At 39.3% G+C, this 20,609-nt stretch overlaps 1 protein-coding gene across 1 annotated transcript in view; it reads right to left on the bottom strand.

The window, feature by feature from the left end:
* PAXBP1 (PAX3 and PAX7 binding protein 1) overlaps positions 1 to 20,609 on the bottom strand; it is a 32,606-nt gene that overhangs the window by 7,091 nt on the left and 4,906 nt on the right. Inside the window, exons 4-14 of the mRNA XM_015415537.1 lie at positions 19,281 to 19,457; positions 18,582 to 18,803; positions 15,514 to 15,617; positions 14,240 to 14,460; positions 12,543 to 12,732; positions 5,897 to 6,020; positions 4,686 to 4,785; positions 3,725 to 3,840; positions 1,670 to 1,869; positions 488 to 632; positions 273 to 394 (exon numbers count right to left, since the gene is read on the bottom strand). Coding sequence (XP_015271023.1) covers positions 273 to 394; positions 488 to 632; positions 1,670 to 1,869; positions 3,725 to 3,840; positions 4,686 to 4,785; positions 5,897 to 6,020; positions 12,543 to 12,732; positions 14,240 to 14,460; positions 15,514 to 15,617; positions 18,582 to 18,803; positions 19,281 to 19,457 — 1,721 coding nt within the window. The remainder of the gene's footprint in view (positions 1 to 272; positions 395 to 487; positions 633 to 1,669; positions 1,870 to 3,724; positions 3,841 to 4,685; positions 4,786 to 5,896; positions 6,021 to 12,542; positions 12,733 to 14,239; positions 14,461 to 15,513; positions 15,618 to 18,581; positions 18,804 to 19,280; positions 19,458 to 20,609) is intronic.

The following is a 20,609-nucleotide window of genomic DNA, read 5'->3' as shown; positions in this document are numbered from 1 at the left end:
CCTCTCCCCACAACAGACACATTGTGAGGTAGGTGGGGCTGAGAGAGCTCTGACAGAAACTGCTCTTTTCCAAGAACAGCTGTGCCAGAACTACGGCTTGCCCAAGGTCATCCAGCAGGTGCAAGTGGAGGAGTGGGGAATCAAACCCGGTTCTCCCAGATTAGAGTCCGCGCTCCTAACCACTACACCAAACTGGCAATTAAGAAGTATATACAAAGAATACAGCAAAAACATGAACAACAATTTTGAAAAGGTTAAACGCCAATTTTTACCTGCGTGTTTTTGTTCTCTGCATGTATCACAGAAGGATACCCATTTATTAGTTTCTGGGTAATGGCTACCATTCTAGATGTTTGTGTTGTAGAAAAGGGATCCCATATATTTTCAGCAAATACTAATAAAAATAAATGCAATATTCAGCATTAGACATTATGATTTGATTGTTGCAATGTATTTCTTCTGGGAAAACTGCATGCTTATGAAGTACCTGTTAATTTAGGCAGAACCACCCTTTCCACAATAGTAGGTAACAGTGAAACATCAGCATCATCTTTCTCCTGTTCATGTTCTTCACATCCATAAAACAGCAAGGATTCAAACCATAACATGCTTTCAAAATCCTGGCAATTGTCCTATTAAAACACACACGGATGTCAATTGGATGTTACACTTCAAACAAAGCCACCAACTGTGTACAGTCTGCAACCCTTATGCCATACAACCGTATATGTTATCTGGAGACCTCACTGTCACAGTATACTTGCTGTAGCAGCTATACAGGGTATTTTGGGAAGTTGCACTGGCATCAAAGTCAGTTTGTTTTACTCCATCACCTGTTTGTTAATTCACTGAGACTTGGAATCAGATTACAGAAACTGTCATTCCTTAATGCTGCAATATCCTTTCTTCTCAGACTGAAAAAAATGCTAGTTTTTGTGGCCTAGACTATTTACAAATTTCTGCAGTATACTTCAAGAGATATACAGTGATGATTTTTTAATCTCTCTCATCCTCCAAGAAATTATGTATTTTAACTGTTAGATGTTATTTTAACTATTATTATAAGCAGCTTTGAACCATGCAGAAAGGTAGGATACAAATGTTTTAATAAGTAATGCCTGCCTCTTCCACCACCCCCATCTTACCCTCACAGCAACCTGAGAGGTACATTAGGCCATGAGAGATTGGCAGGCCTGATGTAATTCAGTAAACATTGTAGCAGAGTAGGGATTTGAACATGGGCCTCTTCTGTCATAATCTGACACAGACAACTACACCACACTGGGTCTAGTGATGTGATGCTTAGTAAGAATGAAGAAGGAATGCAAGTCACAAATGACATCATAGGCCAATCTAATATTATAAATGATACAGCATACCAACTGGCCAACTGATTTAGGATCACTTCATAGGGTTCATCTTGTTTAACAAAGTGAACCCGCTGCTAACTGCTAGACTCCAGTTTCCAACTAACACTGCCAAGGCCAAAGGGATGAGAGGCAGCAGCTGGGTATCATTCCATCATGCTCAGATCCAGCTACATTCATGAAGAGTCCCTTCCCCCCCCCCTTGCACATTTTAGCTTCTATATTATAATTCTTGTACTTTTTAATGTCAAATACTTTCTGTACATGTATTGAAAAGCAGTATCATTCCAGTACTCTCTCACCTCCAAAGGGTTCCAAGTAAGTAACTGAAGTCTTATTAAAGGATTAAGCAATTTAGGTAGACAAAGGCCAATGTATGCATCCTTGTAAGAAGAGAAATACTTGGAACGCCAGGCTTCAAACTGTGACTTAATGCAGTCAATGGAGTAAAAGCTTTCTAACACATCTTCAAAAACTTTGCTGGACTCCTTCAAAATGCGATCTAGGATGAAAATGTTTTGTTATGTAAGAAACAAATTCACTATTTGGGTAGACAGTTCATTGCCAGAATTAAAAAAAACAACATAACCAAGCTTCTAAGCCAAAAAGTAAACAGGTTTACACTCATACCACTGCAATGTTTCTTAATATTCAGGCATCTTTATATTAAGACCCAACAAATTTACTGTTACTTCAGAAGCTGGTTTTACAACTACTGTTACTGCAAGTCCGGGTTATGACTTGTGGCTTCAGTATGGCAACCTCTAAGACATAGCCACATAGAAATAATTCTGTGGGACAAGTAGCTTGTGAAGCATCTTCCTCCCTGAACAAAACCAATGTATGTAAGAAACTTGCTTCTGTAACAGACCTTAAAAGCAGCTTACAAGATTACACACAATAAAGGGGAGGGTTTCTTTTTCTTCAACCATTTATACCAAAGTGCTCATCACCCGAGAACAAAGAACCTAGGTAGAACAATAATCCAAACCAGTAATCCTTCCTTCACTATTGCCGAGGATGAATGGTAACTGCACTTTAATTGCTGGAAGCACAGGACAATGTAAGAGCCAGATGAATGCTCTAAGGGCTACCTCAAGCTGACATCAATGGCCACTAATGTTAAGGAACTTTAATTATTCGAGGCAAGCCCTCTGATGCTCCATTTTGCTGTGGTTACGGATTCAAAGTCCACTGCAGCCTGTAACTATGGCGGTGAAGCAATAATAGTAATCCTACACTTCATATGTTTTAAGGTTACCATTATAGAACAGATTTAAAGTGTTATACTGTGGTTTGCTCAATTGGTCGCATACAGCCTACACCTTTTAGGGTTTCAAAGGTTCCATCTTGTCCTGCATACTTTTTAACATTTATATGAAGCCAGTGCAAAACGTCAACCAGAGATATGGGCTGAGCTGCCACCAGTATGAAGATGACACAACTCTATCTCACACTTCCAACAAATCCTAGGAAGGCTGCAGAAACCATGAGCAAGTGCCTGGAGGTAATTTGGGACAGATATGGAATAACAAGATAAAACTTAATCCCAAGAAAATGAAGGTGCTACTGGTAGTGGTGGGGAGTACGTTTGTAGCTTGGGGATGCTGCTCAAGCTGGGCCTCCTGCTGGATAAACAGGTTCACCAGAGGCCAGGGATGGCATTCACCACCTTTGGCTGTTGAGTCCTGGGCAGTAAAGATTTTGCCACTGGTATACCCTGGTAACATCTAAATTACTGTAATGCACTTTACATGAGGCTGACCTTGAAGACTGTGTGGAAGCTAGAATTGGTACAGAACACTGCAGCCAAAACACTGACTGGAGTAGGGTGTAGGGACTCTTGTGTCAGGTACACTGGCTCCCAATTTATTTCTGGGCCCAATTAATGGGCCCTGGCATTGACCTTTAAAGTCCTATATCATTTGGGGCCTGTATACCTGAAGGATTGCCTTCTCCCATATGAACCCATCCAACCACTCTAGTCATCCTCAGAGGCTCTATTTCAGGTGCCCCACCCATCTGAGGCCTTCTCAGTTGTGGCACCAAAACTTCCTGTCCAAGCAGATTCATCTGACTACCTCATTTGCTGTTTTCTGCCAGCAGGGGAAGACTTTTTTTTTTGTTTAGTTTGGTGTACCCTAACTCTAGTTAGCAATCCTCTCTCTATGTTTTTGTGTGTTCATATCATGGTTATTGTATGTGTTTTAAATGTTTTATACTTAAAAAAAATTTTTTTAATGCTTTTCATTGTCTCCAGTGATTTAATGGAATGTTTACTGCCTTGGTAATCCAGAATTGGGTAAAAAGGGGGCAGAGAAATGTTTTAAATAAATAAGTACAGTGAATAATCTAACCTCGCTCCATATTGAAGTTTGTAGTATCTGTTGAAGTTTCTTCATCATCACTAGAAAGGCCTTCAAGGTGATCAGTCATCTTCCCAGATTGTTCTCTAGCAAGTCTACGACGAGCTCTGTCAGCAAAGATAGAATTTGTTGGTCCTTCTTCAGAGTACCAGGTATCCTCCTGTCCCCTAACAATGAACCTTCCCCCATACTATAAAGGGATATTTGCTAGTATTTCCCTTTCCCTCATTACTACATCGGGAAGTGAAACCGATTTGAAGCTTTCTGGCATTACATAACATGACCTATGCAACAGGTATCAGCACTACAGCTCCTCAACATTTTGCTACTTTCTGTGTGAGCCTGGGAACATTATGTATTAACTACTGAGCCCAGCAGCCAGCTTCCATCCCCAGTAACTGGCTCATTATGCTGTACTATGCAAGATCCAAACAGTGTGCTGCCCACAACAAGGTCAACTCATAATTTTAGATGTGCACTAATCAATAAGTGTGTACTATTTTTACTACATATTTACACCATACACAGAAAACAGGATCCTGCAAACCATCAGTGGGAGGTACTGGACAGTCTACGGTCTTTCCCGCCTTCTCTTCACAAGCTTTTTTGACCATGAAAGAGTATATTCCTGGGGTCAACAGACCCACATGGACTAATAGGCATGCAAGTCAAGTAGCTGCAAGTAAGGGAGGGCAAGGAAACAAGAGCTCAGCTCATGGGAGGAGCATTTTCATTTTTGTCCCCTCTCCCTACAGCCACCTGACTCACATGGCTATTATTAGCCCAGGTGGTACCTTGATCCTGGCAATACACTTTCTGGGATAGGAAAGGATTCTTGCAGGGAGATCCTGTGATCCTTGTGCCTGCAGCTCATGGGATCCAACCCAGAAACACTGACCAAATAGAACAGTTAAGCACTACCCCACTACAAACATAGGAAGCCACAAGTCACCTTCTAGCCTCTCTTTCAGCAGTTCGCCTTTTTACATGTTCTTGGTACAGTGTTCTGTCTCGTCCAAAAGAGTCAAGATTTGGTGCCATCAGTGCTTTATCTGTAAGTATACAAATCCTAAAATTAGGAATCCTTCATGATGTATCACAATAAAGCATAATCATGATGGTCTTGTGTCTTTTATAAAAAAGCAATTTTGATATATCTTTAACACACCCTAAATTTAGTTGAAAATTCCATCCCTCCCTCTGCCCCATATTGGTGGTAGAGATGGCTGAATTGCCTTTTGAAAAGATTTCCCATTTGGTGCAAATAGTGTTTTTGTCACCATGTGCAAACCAAAAAAAAGGTAAAGCCAATATAACCTTATCAATAGTGAATATTTAAATTGTTTTAACATGAAGAAACCATGTTTGTATTAGGAAAAAAATTAGTGTACAACATTTGTAAGAGGAAATGTCAGAAGGAGAAAGACAGCCCTTCAGCATATCTAGAATAGATTGGATCTCTGTTCCTAGTGACTGATACTGATGAATAATAGAAACTTGACAGGATTTCAGTTGGTGTTAGAGAATTAGTATCAGAATAGAATAATGACAGATTGTCCCATACTGAATGCTAGAAAGCAATAAAATCCTGACAGGGTAAGGTTTACTTAAGATCTGTCACCCTGAAAGAAAACATAAGCTTTCCCAGGAAATTTTATATACTCACTTTTAATGTATCTTTCACATAATTTTTACAAATTTGTCCTAGCAAAATTGTATAATGTATATGAGAAACAAAAATGTTAGCACAAAATTTTATTTCCCCGGTCTGGTGTTTAGTATAAAGAATGGCCAACTATAGCCTTAATGTCCCTCCCACATCTGAACACAGTATCACTGAAATTTTAAAACTCCTAGTAGAATAACCTTCAATTTTCAATTCTGTACATTATGTAAAATACTTGAATGAGTGAGTTGAAGACAATATGAAGTCGCACACACAACTAATTTGTAAAAGGTGCTGAAGTATGATATTACAGCTTCTAATTACCACAAGCCTGAGGACAGTAAAGGTAACTCAAGAGTTTGAGCTAGGATTCTTTAACTGAGTTTGTTTCTATCAGATTTAAACTAAACATTCTTTGTAGTTTCACTTTAAATTACAACTGAACTAAGTAAACAAGGTTGTTTAATGAATAATAAAAACCTTCAAGATGGACTGACTTGAATGGCTTGAAAACTCCGAAGATTCATCTTTAATATCATCTTGTCGTCTTTGGACAAGGCGGGAAGCTCGCTGTTTGTACAGCTGGTGCATTGATGACTCGAGCTCGTTAATCAGGGGCACCTGTAAAAATATAATACTCCATAATAAAAAAATCTTCACGTGCTTAATTGTTTGGGATGCCATACAATTCCAATGTGTACTGCTGCACTTTTAGAAGAGCAACTTTTTGCTCATGACTATATTTTTAACAACTGCTATTTAGCTCAAGAAAAAGTGAGAAAAAAATGATAGAGAAGCTGAAAATCACATGAGCGTGCCTGCAAATAAGTCTATAGAAGTTACCAGCCTACATGAAAATTTACTAGCCTGCCTACTAACATATTGGTATTCATCAATTGTGATACTTGGAGCTGTCAGAAACAAGAAAACATCCAGGAACTTGGACAACCTTAACAGTTGTTTATTTAAGAAAATCAGGCAGCTAATCAGTAAGGGTTGGATCCTACAAACCCCAAGCGTTCCAGATCTTTCCTACCTCCTTTCCCCCCAGCAGCCCCTGAAACTTCAAAAAAAAAAAGAAAAAAGAAAAAAAGAAATGATGCTAGCAGACACAGAAGCCTCGTGGACAAAATGTCACAGGATGCTGCAGTGAGGGAGGGCGTTGCCCCTCCTAATGGATTTAACACTGATAGAAGAGGTTCTGTTGGTAGAAGACTGAAGTAAGGGTGATTTTGCCCAGTTCACTCTACCCTCCAGAATCCTGTGCTCCATGGCATTTTGTTTAGGAGGCTACCACAACTTTTGTCAACAAAATTTTGGAGGGAGGGGGGCCAGAAGAAACTGAGTGCCTCCAGTTCCTATTATTCAACCCTAGAGACCAGTCATATTCATAGATCAGTCTTAGCATGAGTCAATTTTTTTGGGAAGCTAGTATGCTCAGGGTTGCAGCCGAAGTTAGCATTATCAAGTCATTATCTAGAACTCTACATAACAAATAAAAAACAAACAGTAAAATCTTGCTTTCAAATCACTGAGTCTGATTCAGCATTCATTCTGGAGGGGAAGTGTGTAACATTTATGGCTGCAAGCAAAAGCTTTAAAACTAGATTAAAAAATCAAATGGAATCTAGAGGTATGTTCCATGATCTGATATGTTGTACTCTGTGTATTTCCCAGCTACCAAAAACACTCTGGATTTACTTTGCAGTAATTAATCATTTGTATGGCAGTGTGTATAGTATAGAGAGGAGATCCAAAGACTGTCTGGCAGACAGACATTCTAGCTCTTTTAGTGTTATGTACCACTAGGTGGTGAGCTAGACTTGTTTTTAAGAAAACAGCAGAAAAACACCAAGGGAAGACCATCAAAGATTAAATGCACTTAAAATGCCTGAGTAGAAGATATATTAAGTAAATGTTTAAATTGCAAATAAATGTCTATGAGTAGGTGGTCCACAATCCACAACAAATACAACATGTGCTCACCACCAACTCATTATAGGTATTTGTATTTGTTGTGGGTTGTGGACCACCAAGTGCATTTAACCTTTGATGGCCTTCCGTTGGCGTTTTTCTGCTGCTTTCTAGTATCACACGCTAGGGATCCCTGCTTTGTCGGCAGACTTGTTTTAAAGGCAAGAGGTGTTTCAGAGGTCGTTTGCAATTGCCTGCCTTTGCGTCATGCCCCTGGTATTCCTTAGAGGTCGTCCATCCAAATACTAGTTAGGACCGATCCTGCTTGGCTTCCGAGATATGAGATTGGGTTAGTCTGGGCTAGTCTGGGCTATCTAGGTCAGGGCTACTTTTCCAGTGATGCTATGAGAACTATACATTCCATGAGGTAAGTTACTATATCCAACATGCTTCCCTCATATGGAGCAGAGTTAGGGCAAGCTGGATCCAGCCCATCTGAAAACATTCTCAGTTCCTTTTTCTTCTACCACCACAGTCCTGTGGCCAATTCTAAACATCTTTTAATTGTAATGTTGACGATTACATTAACCTAAAGCATTCTGTATTACAGCAGGGACTTCCTGATGACCTCAACATGAAGCTATGGTAATTAATAGCCATTTAATACATATGGATCAAAACACTCAAAACAAGACTAAACAGGCAGACTATGAAGAAAAAAATGATCATTTAATTCACATGCAGAAGGTTTTCTAAAAGAGGATATAATAAAAACAGTTCATATTAAAGGATTAGTTACATCTATATTTTTATGGACAGAAGGAACTATCTTCTGATTGCAGCATCTTATTCACGACATTTAATTTTTTTTAAATGAAAGGCAAATGTTACATAAGATTTTTAACAATTTAGTCCAGTGAATCAATGGCTGACCATATTCTCAAACTCCTTCAGTGGTTGGAAAGATGTACAGGGAACTCGGATTTACAATAGTTCTAGTAGTAGTCACAAGCATGATTTTAAAAAAAGCCTAGAAAATATTTATCCTATTTTTGTTATTCTACAGTTCAAACTAGACTAAAAGCTAAGCACAACCCCATGGGCTGACTTCAACCTCCCACAGATAAGCACACACACTGCCCTTTCCTGAGCAGACCAAAAATCATCCTTATCAAAATAGTAATCTAATCAAGTATCTATTTTCATGGCCAGACACTCAGACTAAACCTTTGTCAACTCAAAAGGGAGGGGCTCATAACCAACAAGCATGAGAAAAGAATACAGCAAGAGATGGGCAGTACAACTGTATCCCCTGCTGTAACTTCACAAGCAGCAGCATCCTATGAGACAAGCAGGGCAAATCTATCTACTCCATACATTCCATACAAACCCTCCAATACTATTGTGCTAGAACACTGTTAACAGGCAAACAAATTTTCGAAGTGATGGTGAACCCCAGTTGTAGCTACAACACCCGCCACCACCACAAAAACATGGTTCATTGTGTTCCCACATTTCATGGAAAATTTCCAAAGATTTTGCTGGGCAGGAGAATGAGTCCAAAGTTACCATCATGCAGATCATGCTCATACTTCTGTCTCATTAATAGAACTCTGTTGCCACAGAAGAGAAACAGGACATCCTGACCAAGGACTGCTGGTATTTTGCTCAAAGTTCAGTTAATTATTAAGTTATGCTTATGTACAATACTGTGTTTCTGGACTTGAGTTACCTACTATCCATAAAAGATGTGGCAACTAATTTTGTTGGTATTCTTCTCATTTCATTAGAGAATGGGTTTAAGAATAATGTTTTATTTTAAAGTGTAATTTGGATTTGGAATTTTCTGTTGTATTAAGTTATTTATCTGTAAAGATTCATATGTATAAATACATTATAATCATATTGTATTTTACATTGGATGCTGCTTAGGTAGCACAAAATATGTTAAAAAACATGTTTAAGTTGTTGATTTTTAAAAATTTCTTGTTAGAGAACGGTTTAACTGCCACTTTACTTGATTAACATTTGCCTTTACTTATTAAAACCTGTCCCTCCTGATGCATCTGCAGGGCTGCAAGTTAAGAACACATCAGCATATTTTGAGAAGCTATTTTGAATCATTTTATTTTACGGTTTCCCTGAAATAGGGAATTAAATTAAAAATACAAGATCTAAACAGGAATAGAGCATGTATATTTAGCTATAGATTATGGAAGAATAGTATAAAATGCTTACAACAGATAATTTTATATTAAGGATTTATACTTGTTTAATCAATTAATGAATATGCTATAATGTAGTTATTGGGCAGATATCAAGTAATGATTCTTTAATCAGTTCACAGTTCTACTCAATTGACAGTTGCACTCAAAAAGTATGTTTATAGCGCTGTCATTCACAGGCCCATCCTTCACGTTAAGCCAATACAAACATCATCACCATTGCTCAATGCTAACCTTGTTCTGATGGATCACCTAATCAGGAAAGTTATGAGGAAGTGTCTTCCTCTCCAAGTGATCTCCACCTGTGTAATCAATTTCTCACTAACCATAGTTAGCAGCAAACCAGTTCGTAATTAAAAGTGGTTCTGCATACTAACTTTGTGCTAACTATGGTTACTGCAAATGCTGCTGCGTATGTAACAGAAGTAGATCCATAAAATTTCCACAAATGTTAAAGCTACGGGGGTGGTGGTGGTGGAAATTTTTGGGAAAGTACTTTTTAAATCAAACCTAAACTTTATTACTGATTAACATAAAACACGTAATTTATCTCAGCATATAAAATTGTACTATTTGGCATAATTATGACAGTATACATGTCTTGGCTTTCTATAAGAAAAATGGCAAGTACACCCAATACTTCAAGCTGCATCCTATGCTATCACAGCCCAGGTATTGTTAAATTTTTGCCATCTGAGAGGCTGGAAAAAATAACAGCTGAAAGCAGAAAAGAAATTATGTAGTAAAGAGAAAAAAGTATTATTTGGACAGAAACTAGACCCATAATACATAGGACTGGATATTAACCTAGATGGTATATTATTGAAAACACTGAATTTTTAAATAATGTGTTATTGTTAACGCACATTAAAGCATATTACTGCCAAAAACACATGTAAGCAAAAATATTTTATATGTCTACACAGTGTAAGAGGGTTTTCTTCAGTGCCCCCAAATGCCCCAGTTTTTCCACTGGAAAAACATGGGGGGCACCCTCTCCCCCAATTTTTCTGAGTTTTCCCCCAAGCCTTCAAATGTCTAAACAGAGGTTACAATCCTAAACATACTTACGAGGAATTAAGCCCCACTGCACTCAGGGGGATTTACTTCTGAGCATACATTCATAGGATTACACTAACTGTAGCAAGCTCTGAAACTGAAAAAGGGAGTTGTGGACATGCCAAGTGGAAGAGGGAAGGGGCACGAAATGTGTCCCTTGTGCCTGTCGAATGCATCTCAACTATCTAAAGATGGTTAAGTGACTGAGTTATACTGCCGATACAATGGGTCTATACAGGCCAAAATCTCATTAATTTCACTGTTGCTTGAAGTGTTACGGAAACTTTGCTGAAGGCTATCTGCCTTTCAGTTGTACTCCAGTGCACATCACATTTTTTCTTTCCAACTACACTTAGCTTGCTTATCTAAATGCACAGAATTTTCTCAGCTTAATTTAGATATTTTTCTGGGGTTCTATCTCCAGATTAGTCTGCTTCTAAACTGTTTGTTGAGAGGAAAATATATTGTTAGATAGCATATAATTAAGAAACATTGAATACCATATTTTCTCCAGGTCAATTTTGTTCCTATGAATTCAACAGAATTCTAATTCAGTTTTATTTATTTTTTAAAAAAATTAAAGTAATGGATTGGATCCTATAACCCAAGAGCAAAAGATACTCATAGACACTCAACCTTAGTACTTCCTCTTCCTAGTAGACTTGAGACCTTGAAAACCGAATGCTGAGAGTTGGGAAGTCTCATGGACAAGAGACTCATGGGGGACTTGAGAAAGGGAATTTGGGCAAATTTGCTCCAGCCTTCTCTTTCTTCAATGGAGTTTCTTGTTCCAGCAGAAACTCCACTGGCAGAATGGCAAATTATCAAGAGTTTCACTCAATTCTCACGGCAACCACCCTGCGTTGGGTTAGAACAGATAAAAGAAAGTACTTCACCCAAAAAGTGATTAACACATGGAATTCACTGCCACAGGAGGTGGTGGCAGCTACAAGCATGGACAGCTTCAAGAGGGAATTAGATAAACATATGGAGCAGAGATCCATCAGTGGCTATTAGCCATAAGGTATAGATAAGAACTCTGGGGCAAGTGATGCTCTGTATTCTTGGTGCTTGGGGGGGGGCAACAGTGGGAGACCTTCTATTGTCCTGGCCCCACTGATGGACCTCCTGATGGCACCTGGTATTTTTGGCCACTGTGTGACAGAGCGTTGGGCTGGCTGGGCCATTGGCCTGATCGAACATTGGCTTCTCTTATGTTCTTATGTATTTTATCTGTAAGACTCTCTCGACACCCAACAGCACCAGTGGCATTTCACAGGAACCCTCATAAGCAAATTCATCCTGTATTTAGTTTCACAATACATTCTTCATTCACATCCCTACATATCTTTTAAACTACCAAATACAAATAAGCTGCTCAGGGAAAGGACAAAGCTGCCTGAAAGGCAGCAAAGCAAAATGCAAGATTCTAGAACAGAAGACTCATCCAAAAGTTGATTCCTGTTGGCCAACAGACATTTTTTCCTTTCTTTTTTAGTGATCCATAATCCTGCCACTGAAACAGCCTGGAATCCACACATGCCATAACAGAGGCAGGGATTTAAAAATTCTTTTAAAAAATCAATTCTAAATGCTGATTTTCTAAGGGTTTTGTTTTTGTTTTGTTTTAAAAATCATGAATAGATGTGGAGCCAGTGTTGTACATAGTCTCTTTTCCTCTCAATACCTTATACTGTAAAATGCAAATTAAACAAAAACAGTTGTCATTGTGCACCACAATGATTTTCAGGGACAGAAAAGTAACTAAGGATTAGAAAGGTAGCATCAAAACCTTAACATTCTGCTATATTCCTCCCTGGGACAGGGAATGTCTTAAAACCAAACCTTCAAATAGGTGCTGAGTGTTTCATTGGCATGGATAAGAGAACATGAGCACAGACTAAACTTCATTACTGAAAAGGATGAATAGAATTTGCATTCTTACCTTTTCATTGAAACACTCAAGCAAGTCTTGGACATACCCTCGCATTTCTTGCAGAAATTTATACCGTTCAGCAATACCCCCAGAAGACCCTTCCAGTCTTTCAATTGTCTTGATAGAGTCATCTCGGCCTTGCTGATGCTTCTCATGTTGTTGCTGATTTGCTTTCTGAAATTCTTTCATTGAGTCCAACCTAAAGGTCAATGGACATATACACTTACATCCAAAAACCTATGATATTATTTCTCCTTCATCGAACTTTTAAAATAGCAAAACAATACAAATACCAGATGTAACATTAACATTTTGAAGCTGCGCTCACTATGGCAAAAGGTAGCTAGCCTGTCCTAAAAGCTATGCTGTCCAACACCCCTAAGCACAATGGATTTCCCCTAAGGCAGAACACATACGTTTATCACATCTTTTTCTACAGCTAATAGTATGCTCTACCCTCAGATTGTTGTTGCTTGAACTCACATCCCATCCTTGTAATATCCAAAAATCCTTGGCACACATGGCGTGGACGCACACACACAAGGGGATGCTGCTTTATTTCTTAAATTGCCCAATAACCGCATGTTTTTGTTTAGGTGGCCTGCTATAGATACCAGGTACCATTAATTTCCTCTGTATCTTTTGTGTCACTGGCTAGGGTGCTAGCTTGACATGATACTGTGCATTCTTAATAGGGTTGCCAGGTCCTATCTTCTTCCCAGCAGGGAAATTTGGGGGGTGGTCCAGGAGGGGGCGGGGCTGTCCCCGATGCAATTACATCATGCAGAGTGATGTCATCACATCAGGGACGCAGCACCATGCATGCATGCCCCCCCTTTCCCCAACTATTTAAAGGGAGCCTTTCCCTTTCAATTGTTGGGGAAAAGGGCCTGCCCTGCAAGCCATGAATTTGCGGCTTGCAGGGCAGGCATGCATGTGGTGCCCCCTCTTTTCAAGCAGGACCATGGACAACTATTGGGGGCAGGGCTTCCCCATGCCAGCCAGCTGGCCGGCATCTTTGGGAGCCCCAAAATTCAGGGGATTCTCCCTTCACACCTGAGGACTGGCATCCCTATTTCTTAACTTACGTTGATCTCCAGAGAAGGCATAGTGACTTCTGAAAGGGCAAATTTCTAGAAGCTCCTCATTAAGAGTTTGTTAACCCCAAATGGTTAACCATAGATATCTAATAATTGGACTGAGTTCCCCTTACAAAAAGACAGCAGTCTATAAAGGGGAATGCAAGCTACTATTGACATTACGATGCACAAAAATTTGCTCAGTTAATACTACACACTTTGGGCATCCAAAATATACTACAACTTTTAAAACATGGCTTTAAACATCATGCCTAAAGTGTTAACTTATTCAGAAAATACCAATTTATAATTCTCATAAAAATACCGTGTTGGTAAGCTAAACTTCACTGTCTTTTCAGTTCCTTCGCTATAAATTACTTTTCAGTTTCCAGAGATGCATCAATCTTCAACAAGATCAAATGGTCACATTTAAGCTTCACTTCCAGAGAAATAATCCAAGTAGTCTTTTTGAACATAGCTTGTTATCTTCTTCTTTTTTAAAAATAATGAGGATCCAGTCAGTATGCATCCATCGATGAATTCTGCATCTGCCTCCAAGACTAAAGACGCCTGAGAACAGAAATCTAGGGGACAGTTCTTAAATTTTAAAAAGTTAGTCTGCCCTACCTGTCTTTAAGCTGTTTCTTTACCAAATCAATAGAAACAGGCGTCATCTCATTACTGGGAGTTTTGAAAGGAATTGTGTTATCTGTTTTTTGAGACTTTGTCTCCAAAGATCCATAAGCAGCATATGTGTAAGGAATGCCATAAGAGGAACCATAAGGCATGGCCTGGTAAGTATTGTGGTAATACAGATTATTCACTTCAGCAGGCTGACTTGCTTGAACCTACAGGAACAAAACAGACAAATATGTAACAGGTATGAAACTGGGATCATACATATACTATTATAAACTGAAACAATTTGTCACAAAGCTAATTCAGTCTTGTATTTTTAGTCACCTATAAAGTTCTACTAAGCTAATCATTTCCTTCCTGTCCATGTAAATACATGTCAAAAAAGGAAGCAATTCAATGCATTTTTATCATCTCACAACGAAACTGGAAAATATAAAAGCAAAAATAGATTTGCATGCAAAACCTGGTTTTTCAGTTATATGTAGATCCCAGGGTTAGGAGCCTATGACTCATGCTAAGCCCTCCTGCAAGGGAGAAAAGTCTTTCTTTATTGAAAGGAGTTATGTGATTGAGCCACCAAAAGATAATGTAGATTTCTATATACTTAGGAGATTCCCATGGTGTGCAGAAAAATACTACTTTGTAAACTAACTAAATTAATAACTCTAAAAATGGCCAGAGGACTGTGCTCCAGGAAATTCAAAATATTAAGAGCAACTGAGAGGCAGAGGATTTTTTTAAAAATACAGAGATGGGGAAACTGGTCTGCTCAAACCCACGAGCACTTACAAAATCCTGGAAGGGAAGGATATGTCTGTTGTGCTTATGGCTGTATGTGTGCGTGTAAGATTTTAAATCATGCATCTCTCATCCATTTCTTTTTCCTTCTAATAGCAAACTTCATGATCGACTACTCATAACAAAAAGCAGCAGAAACGGCCACAACTATTGGGGTTCTGTAAATATATGAGCTGGTTAGTGTACAGATAGTGCCCCGGAGGGGAAAATTTCCCAGTCATATTTCTTTTTGCCATGAGAGTCCTCACGGATCCCAAAATTGTACAATGATATCCTCAATGCTGTAGTCAACTGCTAGAAGGCCCTGGGAGTGTGAGGTGGGATGGTATTTTTATGTCAAAGCATTAAGCCCAACCCACCACAAATGTTCAGCTGCCAATTCCTGTCACACTTTCCCTTAAACACTTGAAGCATGACAGCAGTTAGAGGACTGACTCCCATTTTAAAATTATTTCAATACATGCCTGAGGTATATTAATGCCTTTACGTATCTGTTCTTGCTCCCACCGACTGAGTTCTTCATCCTGTTCCCCAGCAACTAGAGCTTCATCATCACTTCCCTCGATACCTGTTCACAAAGGCCAAATGAAAAGGAATGAAAAACACATTAAACACTGAAAAGAATGAAATTAGAAGACAACATTCAAAGCTGTATTACCTTGGCAAAGAAGGCTAATATGTGGCTCCCCTCACTCCTTCCCAAAAAGAATTTTTTTTTTAATCATCTTTATTAATTTTAAATTAATGTATAATAGAGCGTAATACAGTGCATCCATCTGCAAGAATGTCATCTAAATGGAAAAAGTTGAAACCTACAAGGTTAACCACTTCAGATAAAGAGGGTTAGGGGGGAGAATATCTAGAATCTGTAAGTAGGAGACTACAGGGAACCAAGTTGACACAAATGTGGAGTGGTGTGGGATATCTGATTGTGCACACCTGAGCGAATCAGCAATTTTTGCCATGACAAGGTGTTCCCATAGCTTGTCCTGCCAGTCTGTCACTGATGGTGCAGCTGGAGATTTCCAGTTTGCAGCAATGGCCAGGCGGGCTATTGCTAATAGAGTTGATGTGAGTTCTTTTTTTATGATCTTGAATAGAATCATCCCAGAAGTTTAACAGAAAGGATTCAGGCGAGAGAGAGAGATTTTGAGTTGTGATATTCCCAGTTTGTTGTTTCACATCCGTCCAAAACTGTTGGATCTTGGGGCAGGACCACCAGCCATGCAAGTCCCCTCTTGTCCGCACCCTTTCCAGCACATAGGGCTGTTGGATCTGCTAAATTTGTGTGTTTGCTGTGGGGTTAGGTACCATCTCGAAATGGTCTTGAAGAACTGTAATTTTATATTGTATGTCTTAAGAGCTATTTGCTGGTGAACCCCAGATATTTTCCCAGTCTGTCTCTTGCCAGTGCACCCCTAGCTCCTCATCCCACTTTGCTTGGTACCTCAATTTTATGGGATTTTCTTTTATAATCATCACTCTATAGAGCTTAGACAGCAAACCTTTTGGGGATTTGGGGTAGAGTGTAATGATTTTTTCTAGATTGGTAAGTTCTCTTCGGAACATTCCTGTTTCTGCTAATCGTTCTATAAGATCTCTGAGATGTAGGTAATCATGCCAGTGAGATTGTTGATTCATTTTTGATCGGTATATTTTGTCTAGTATTTTGCCTTTGGAAACTAAATCATAGGGACGGCTCAAGTTTGCTTTTTTCCAGTCTATGTAGGCGTCTGGGCTTTTGCCTGGTCCAAACCAGTTCTGATGTTTGAAGGTGGAGAGTTGAGATAACCCAGTGGTTGGGAGTAGGTTATTATTGTTGTCCCATGTTTTGATAGTTGTTTTCAAAAGGGTATTTGTATTAATGCTTTTGGGTCTTAGAGTTGGCTTGATCCAAAAAATCTCCTGCAGGTCGTAGGGTGCTGTGTAAGATTGCTCAATTGTTTTCCATTGTTTTTCCTGTCCTATGTGTTGCATTTGTACTGCCCATGCAAGAATCGCAGTTTGGTGATATGACCGAAGCGAGGGGAGGTTGAGTCCTCCCTGCTTATCTGTTCTGTGCGTGATGTCATAATTTATTCTAGTTTTTTCCCCATCCCAAAAGAAACGTGTTAAAAGCATTTGCCAGGAGTCTAAGTCCCTTTTTGTGATGGGGATGGAGAGCATTTGGAATAGAAATATAAACTTAGGCATTATGAGACTTTTTATCAAATGAAACCTGTCTGGAAGCGATAGTTTAAGAGTTTTCCAGCTTTCTATGTCAGTTTTGACATTTGCAGCAAAAAGAAATTTCAACTTGGGAAGAGTCTGATACATGGTTCTGAGCCCCGTACTTTTCAATATTTTTATAAATGATGTGGATGAGGGTGTGGAGGGGCTACTCATTAAATTTGCAGGTGACACCAAATTGGGAGGAGCAGCAAACACACCAGAAGATATAGACTTCAACAAGATCTGAACACACTGGAAATGTGGGCGGATGTGAACAAAATGCAATTTAACGATAAGTAACGAGTTCTACATCTGGATAAAAAAAATGAGGAATACGCATACTGGATAAGGGATACACTTCTGGGAAGCAGTGTGTGTGAACAAGATCTTGGGGGACGGGTGGGCCGTAAATTAAATATGAGCAGCCAGTGTGATGCAGTGGCAAAAAAAGCTAATGCGATCTTGAGGTTTATCAACAGAGGCATAACATCCAAATCACAAGATGTCACAGTCCCGCTGTACACTGCACTGGTCAGGTTGCATCTGGAGTTCTGTGTGCAGTTCTGGAGGACTCACTTCAAAAAGGATATCGACAGAATGGAGTGGGTGCAGAGAAGAGTGACAAGGATGATTGGGGGCCTGGAGGCCAAGCCATATGAGGAAAGGTTGAGGGACTTGGGAATGTTTGGTCTAGAGATGAGGCGGTTGTGGGAAGGGGAGACACAATTGCTTTCTTTAAGTATCTGAAAGGCTGTCACTTCAAAGAGGGCAGGAAGCTGTTTCTCTTGGCAGCAGAGGATAGACTTTCAAGAATGGGTTTAAATTAAGGGTGGAAAGGTACTGGCTGGATATTAGGAAAAACTTATTTACAGTAAGAGTTGTGCAAAAGTGGAATCAGCTGCCTAGGGAGGTGGTGAGCTCCCTGTCACTGACAGTCTTTAAGCAGCAGCTGGACAGACACTTGTTGGGGATGCTCTAGGCTGATCCTGCATTGAGCAGGGGGTTGGACTAGATGGCCTGTATGGCCCCTTCCAACTCTGTGATTCTATGATTCTACAAGATTCTGTCCATATGATGAGGGATGCTGAAGTTGAGCTTACAGTGTAAGGTCCTGGATCATTAATGTATACAGCAGGATATTCAGTAAGCTAAAGAGATGTTTTTCTTTTTTTCCTGAACAGTTGTTGCCTATGCTATATCAAAAGGTGCTTTTGATACTCCTACATTCTCTAGAACCTGCTTTTTCCTACATAAATAAGAAATGACCACAGCATGACATTTGAAACTTATTGCAACTTTTCTACTGATCTTGATACATTACCTATTTCCTCTGCAATCTTTTGCCTCTGAGACTTCTCTTTCACTGAAAAGACTATCCTCCTTTTCTCGTCATCGTCTTCATCATCACTGGCATCATTTTCATCTTCTCTAATAAGGCGCCCTTTCCCAGGATCATTGTCAAGGGGTATGAAGTCCCCAAGCTCACGAGCCATTTGGCGCTTTTTCCTAGCAGCATGAATAAAAGCAGCATCTGGGATTTCTCCTAGAGAGAAAGGTTATGCATTTTAAATGCTCTCACTGATATCAAGCCAACATATTACAGTAGTAGTTGTAATAATTATTGGATGTCAGCTACTAAGAATATATGGTAAGAACACTGAATACAGTTATCACACACTCATAGTAGCACTCATAAATTAGTAACTATTCTTAAGGCAAAGCATTTTTAACAAGAGTGACACAGCTACCATATTTGACTTTTCCGCATCATCAAGCTTACTGATGCCCTGCTGGTAGCTGTTCTAATAAGGAGGATACTGCAGGACTAAAAATTCCTATATATTATAAAAAGAGTAACTACATAACTGAGCTTTATTATATAATGACTAGAAATCAGAAATTTTAAATTGTTCAAGAGAAAGACTAACAGAGATTACTTTGGTCCTAGAATTTGAAGAAAATACACTGACATGGAATCAGACAAATATTACCAATATTGTTTTTACTATTATATGCTAACCTGGACGCAGAACGTTCAGAGAGGACAAAGCACTTGAGAAAGCTCCTGCAGCTTTTGGTTTTTCTTCTTCCTTCTCACTTTCAACTTCCATCTCCTCTTCTCCTTGTTCACTATTTGCAGCCCCATCTTCTTGAATTGCATCTTTAGTTTGCCCTGTTTTGTCGACAGACTGTTCAGCTGCAACACAAGTCTATATTTTAACTGTCCTTTTTGAAAGTTACTATTAACAGGAATTTTTTAAAACAAAACACACATTAAAGGTAAAGGTTTCCCTTGCTCGAAAGCTAGTCAAATCCAACTCTAGGGGGCAGTGCTCATCTCCGTTTCCAAGCCGAAAACCCAGCGCTGTCTGAAGACTTCTCCATGGTCATGTGGCTGGCATAAACAAACGCCATGGTGCTCGGAACGCTGTTACCTTCCCACCAAAGTGGTACCTATTTATCTACTTGCAATTTCTTGCTTTCAAACTGCTAGGTTGGCAGGAGCTAGGGCCAGAGACGGAAGCTCACTCCATCACACGGCACTAGGGTCTTGAACTGCTGAGCTATAGACCTTCCGGTCTGCAGCTTCAGCATCTTAACCTCTGAACCACATTACGGATAACTAAAACCATATTTAATTGGTTGGCTCCAGACTGTTTTTTCCACTCAACTTAAGGTAGCTTAATTTCAAGAAAGGAACTGATAAATATAAGATGTACAAATCATTGAAATATTACTGAACTGAAACCCTTTCAACATTCCACAGAGGACATTAGTTACTTTGTGTTCTAAACTAAAACCATGCTTGATGAAGCTTCTAAACAATTATGTTTCTAAGGGAACCCAGAGAGAATCATTCCTAGCAATCCCTCATTAGAAATTTTTAATAGTTGATATTCAGACTATACTTCCTGGTTACAACTCTGAAAGTATGCACTGAGATAATCACAGTCAGCACAAATATGCAAGAAAGGGGCATGCAAGGACTTTTAGCGGACAAGTTGTCACTAGTTGTCACTTTTCATTCCTGCTACTTCTTCCTCCACAATTCCTTCTTCCAATACAATATTATACTCTTAAGAACTGAAGCTAGTTTGTCTTTTCATTCAGCACCCAGCATTAATGGTGCAGTCCTATTCACATCATGAAGACAAAAGTCTGTCTTTCTGTTCTCCAGTCATAAAGCTACTTTTATGCTGGAAAAGTCTCCCCTGGCTTTTGCCCAAGTTCCATGGAAGGATTCTTTCTCCCCTTGCTCTCTCAGCATTCCAGGTGTCTGCGAATACAAGTGGAGACAGAGTCTGCACTGCAAAACAAGACAAATGAAAGAACAGACTATGGAGGTGAT

This window comes from Gekko japonicus, unplaced genomic scaffold (genome assembly GCF_001447785.1).
Source record: "Gekko japonicus isolate JY-2015 unplaced genomic scaffold, Gekko_japonicus_V1.1 scaffold1865, whole genome shotgun sequence".
In the NCBI taxonomy this organism is placed as follows: Eukaryota; Metazoa; Chordata; class Lepidosauria; order Squamata; family Gekkonidae; genus Gekko; species Gekko japonicus.
The sequence above is the reverse complement of the archived record's forward strand: the minus strand, read 5'-3'. Positions and strand labels throughout refer to the sequence as shown.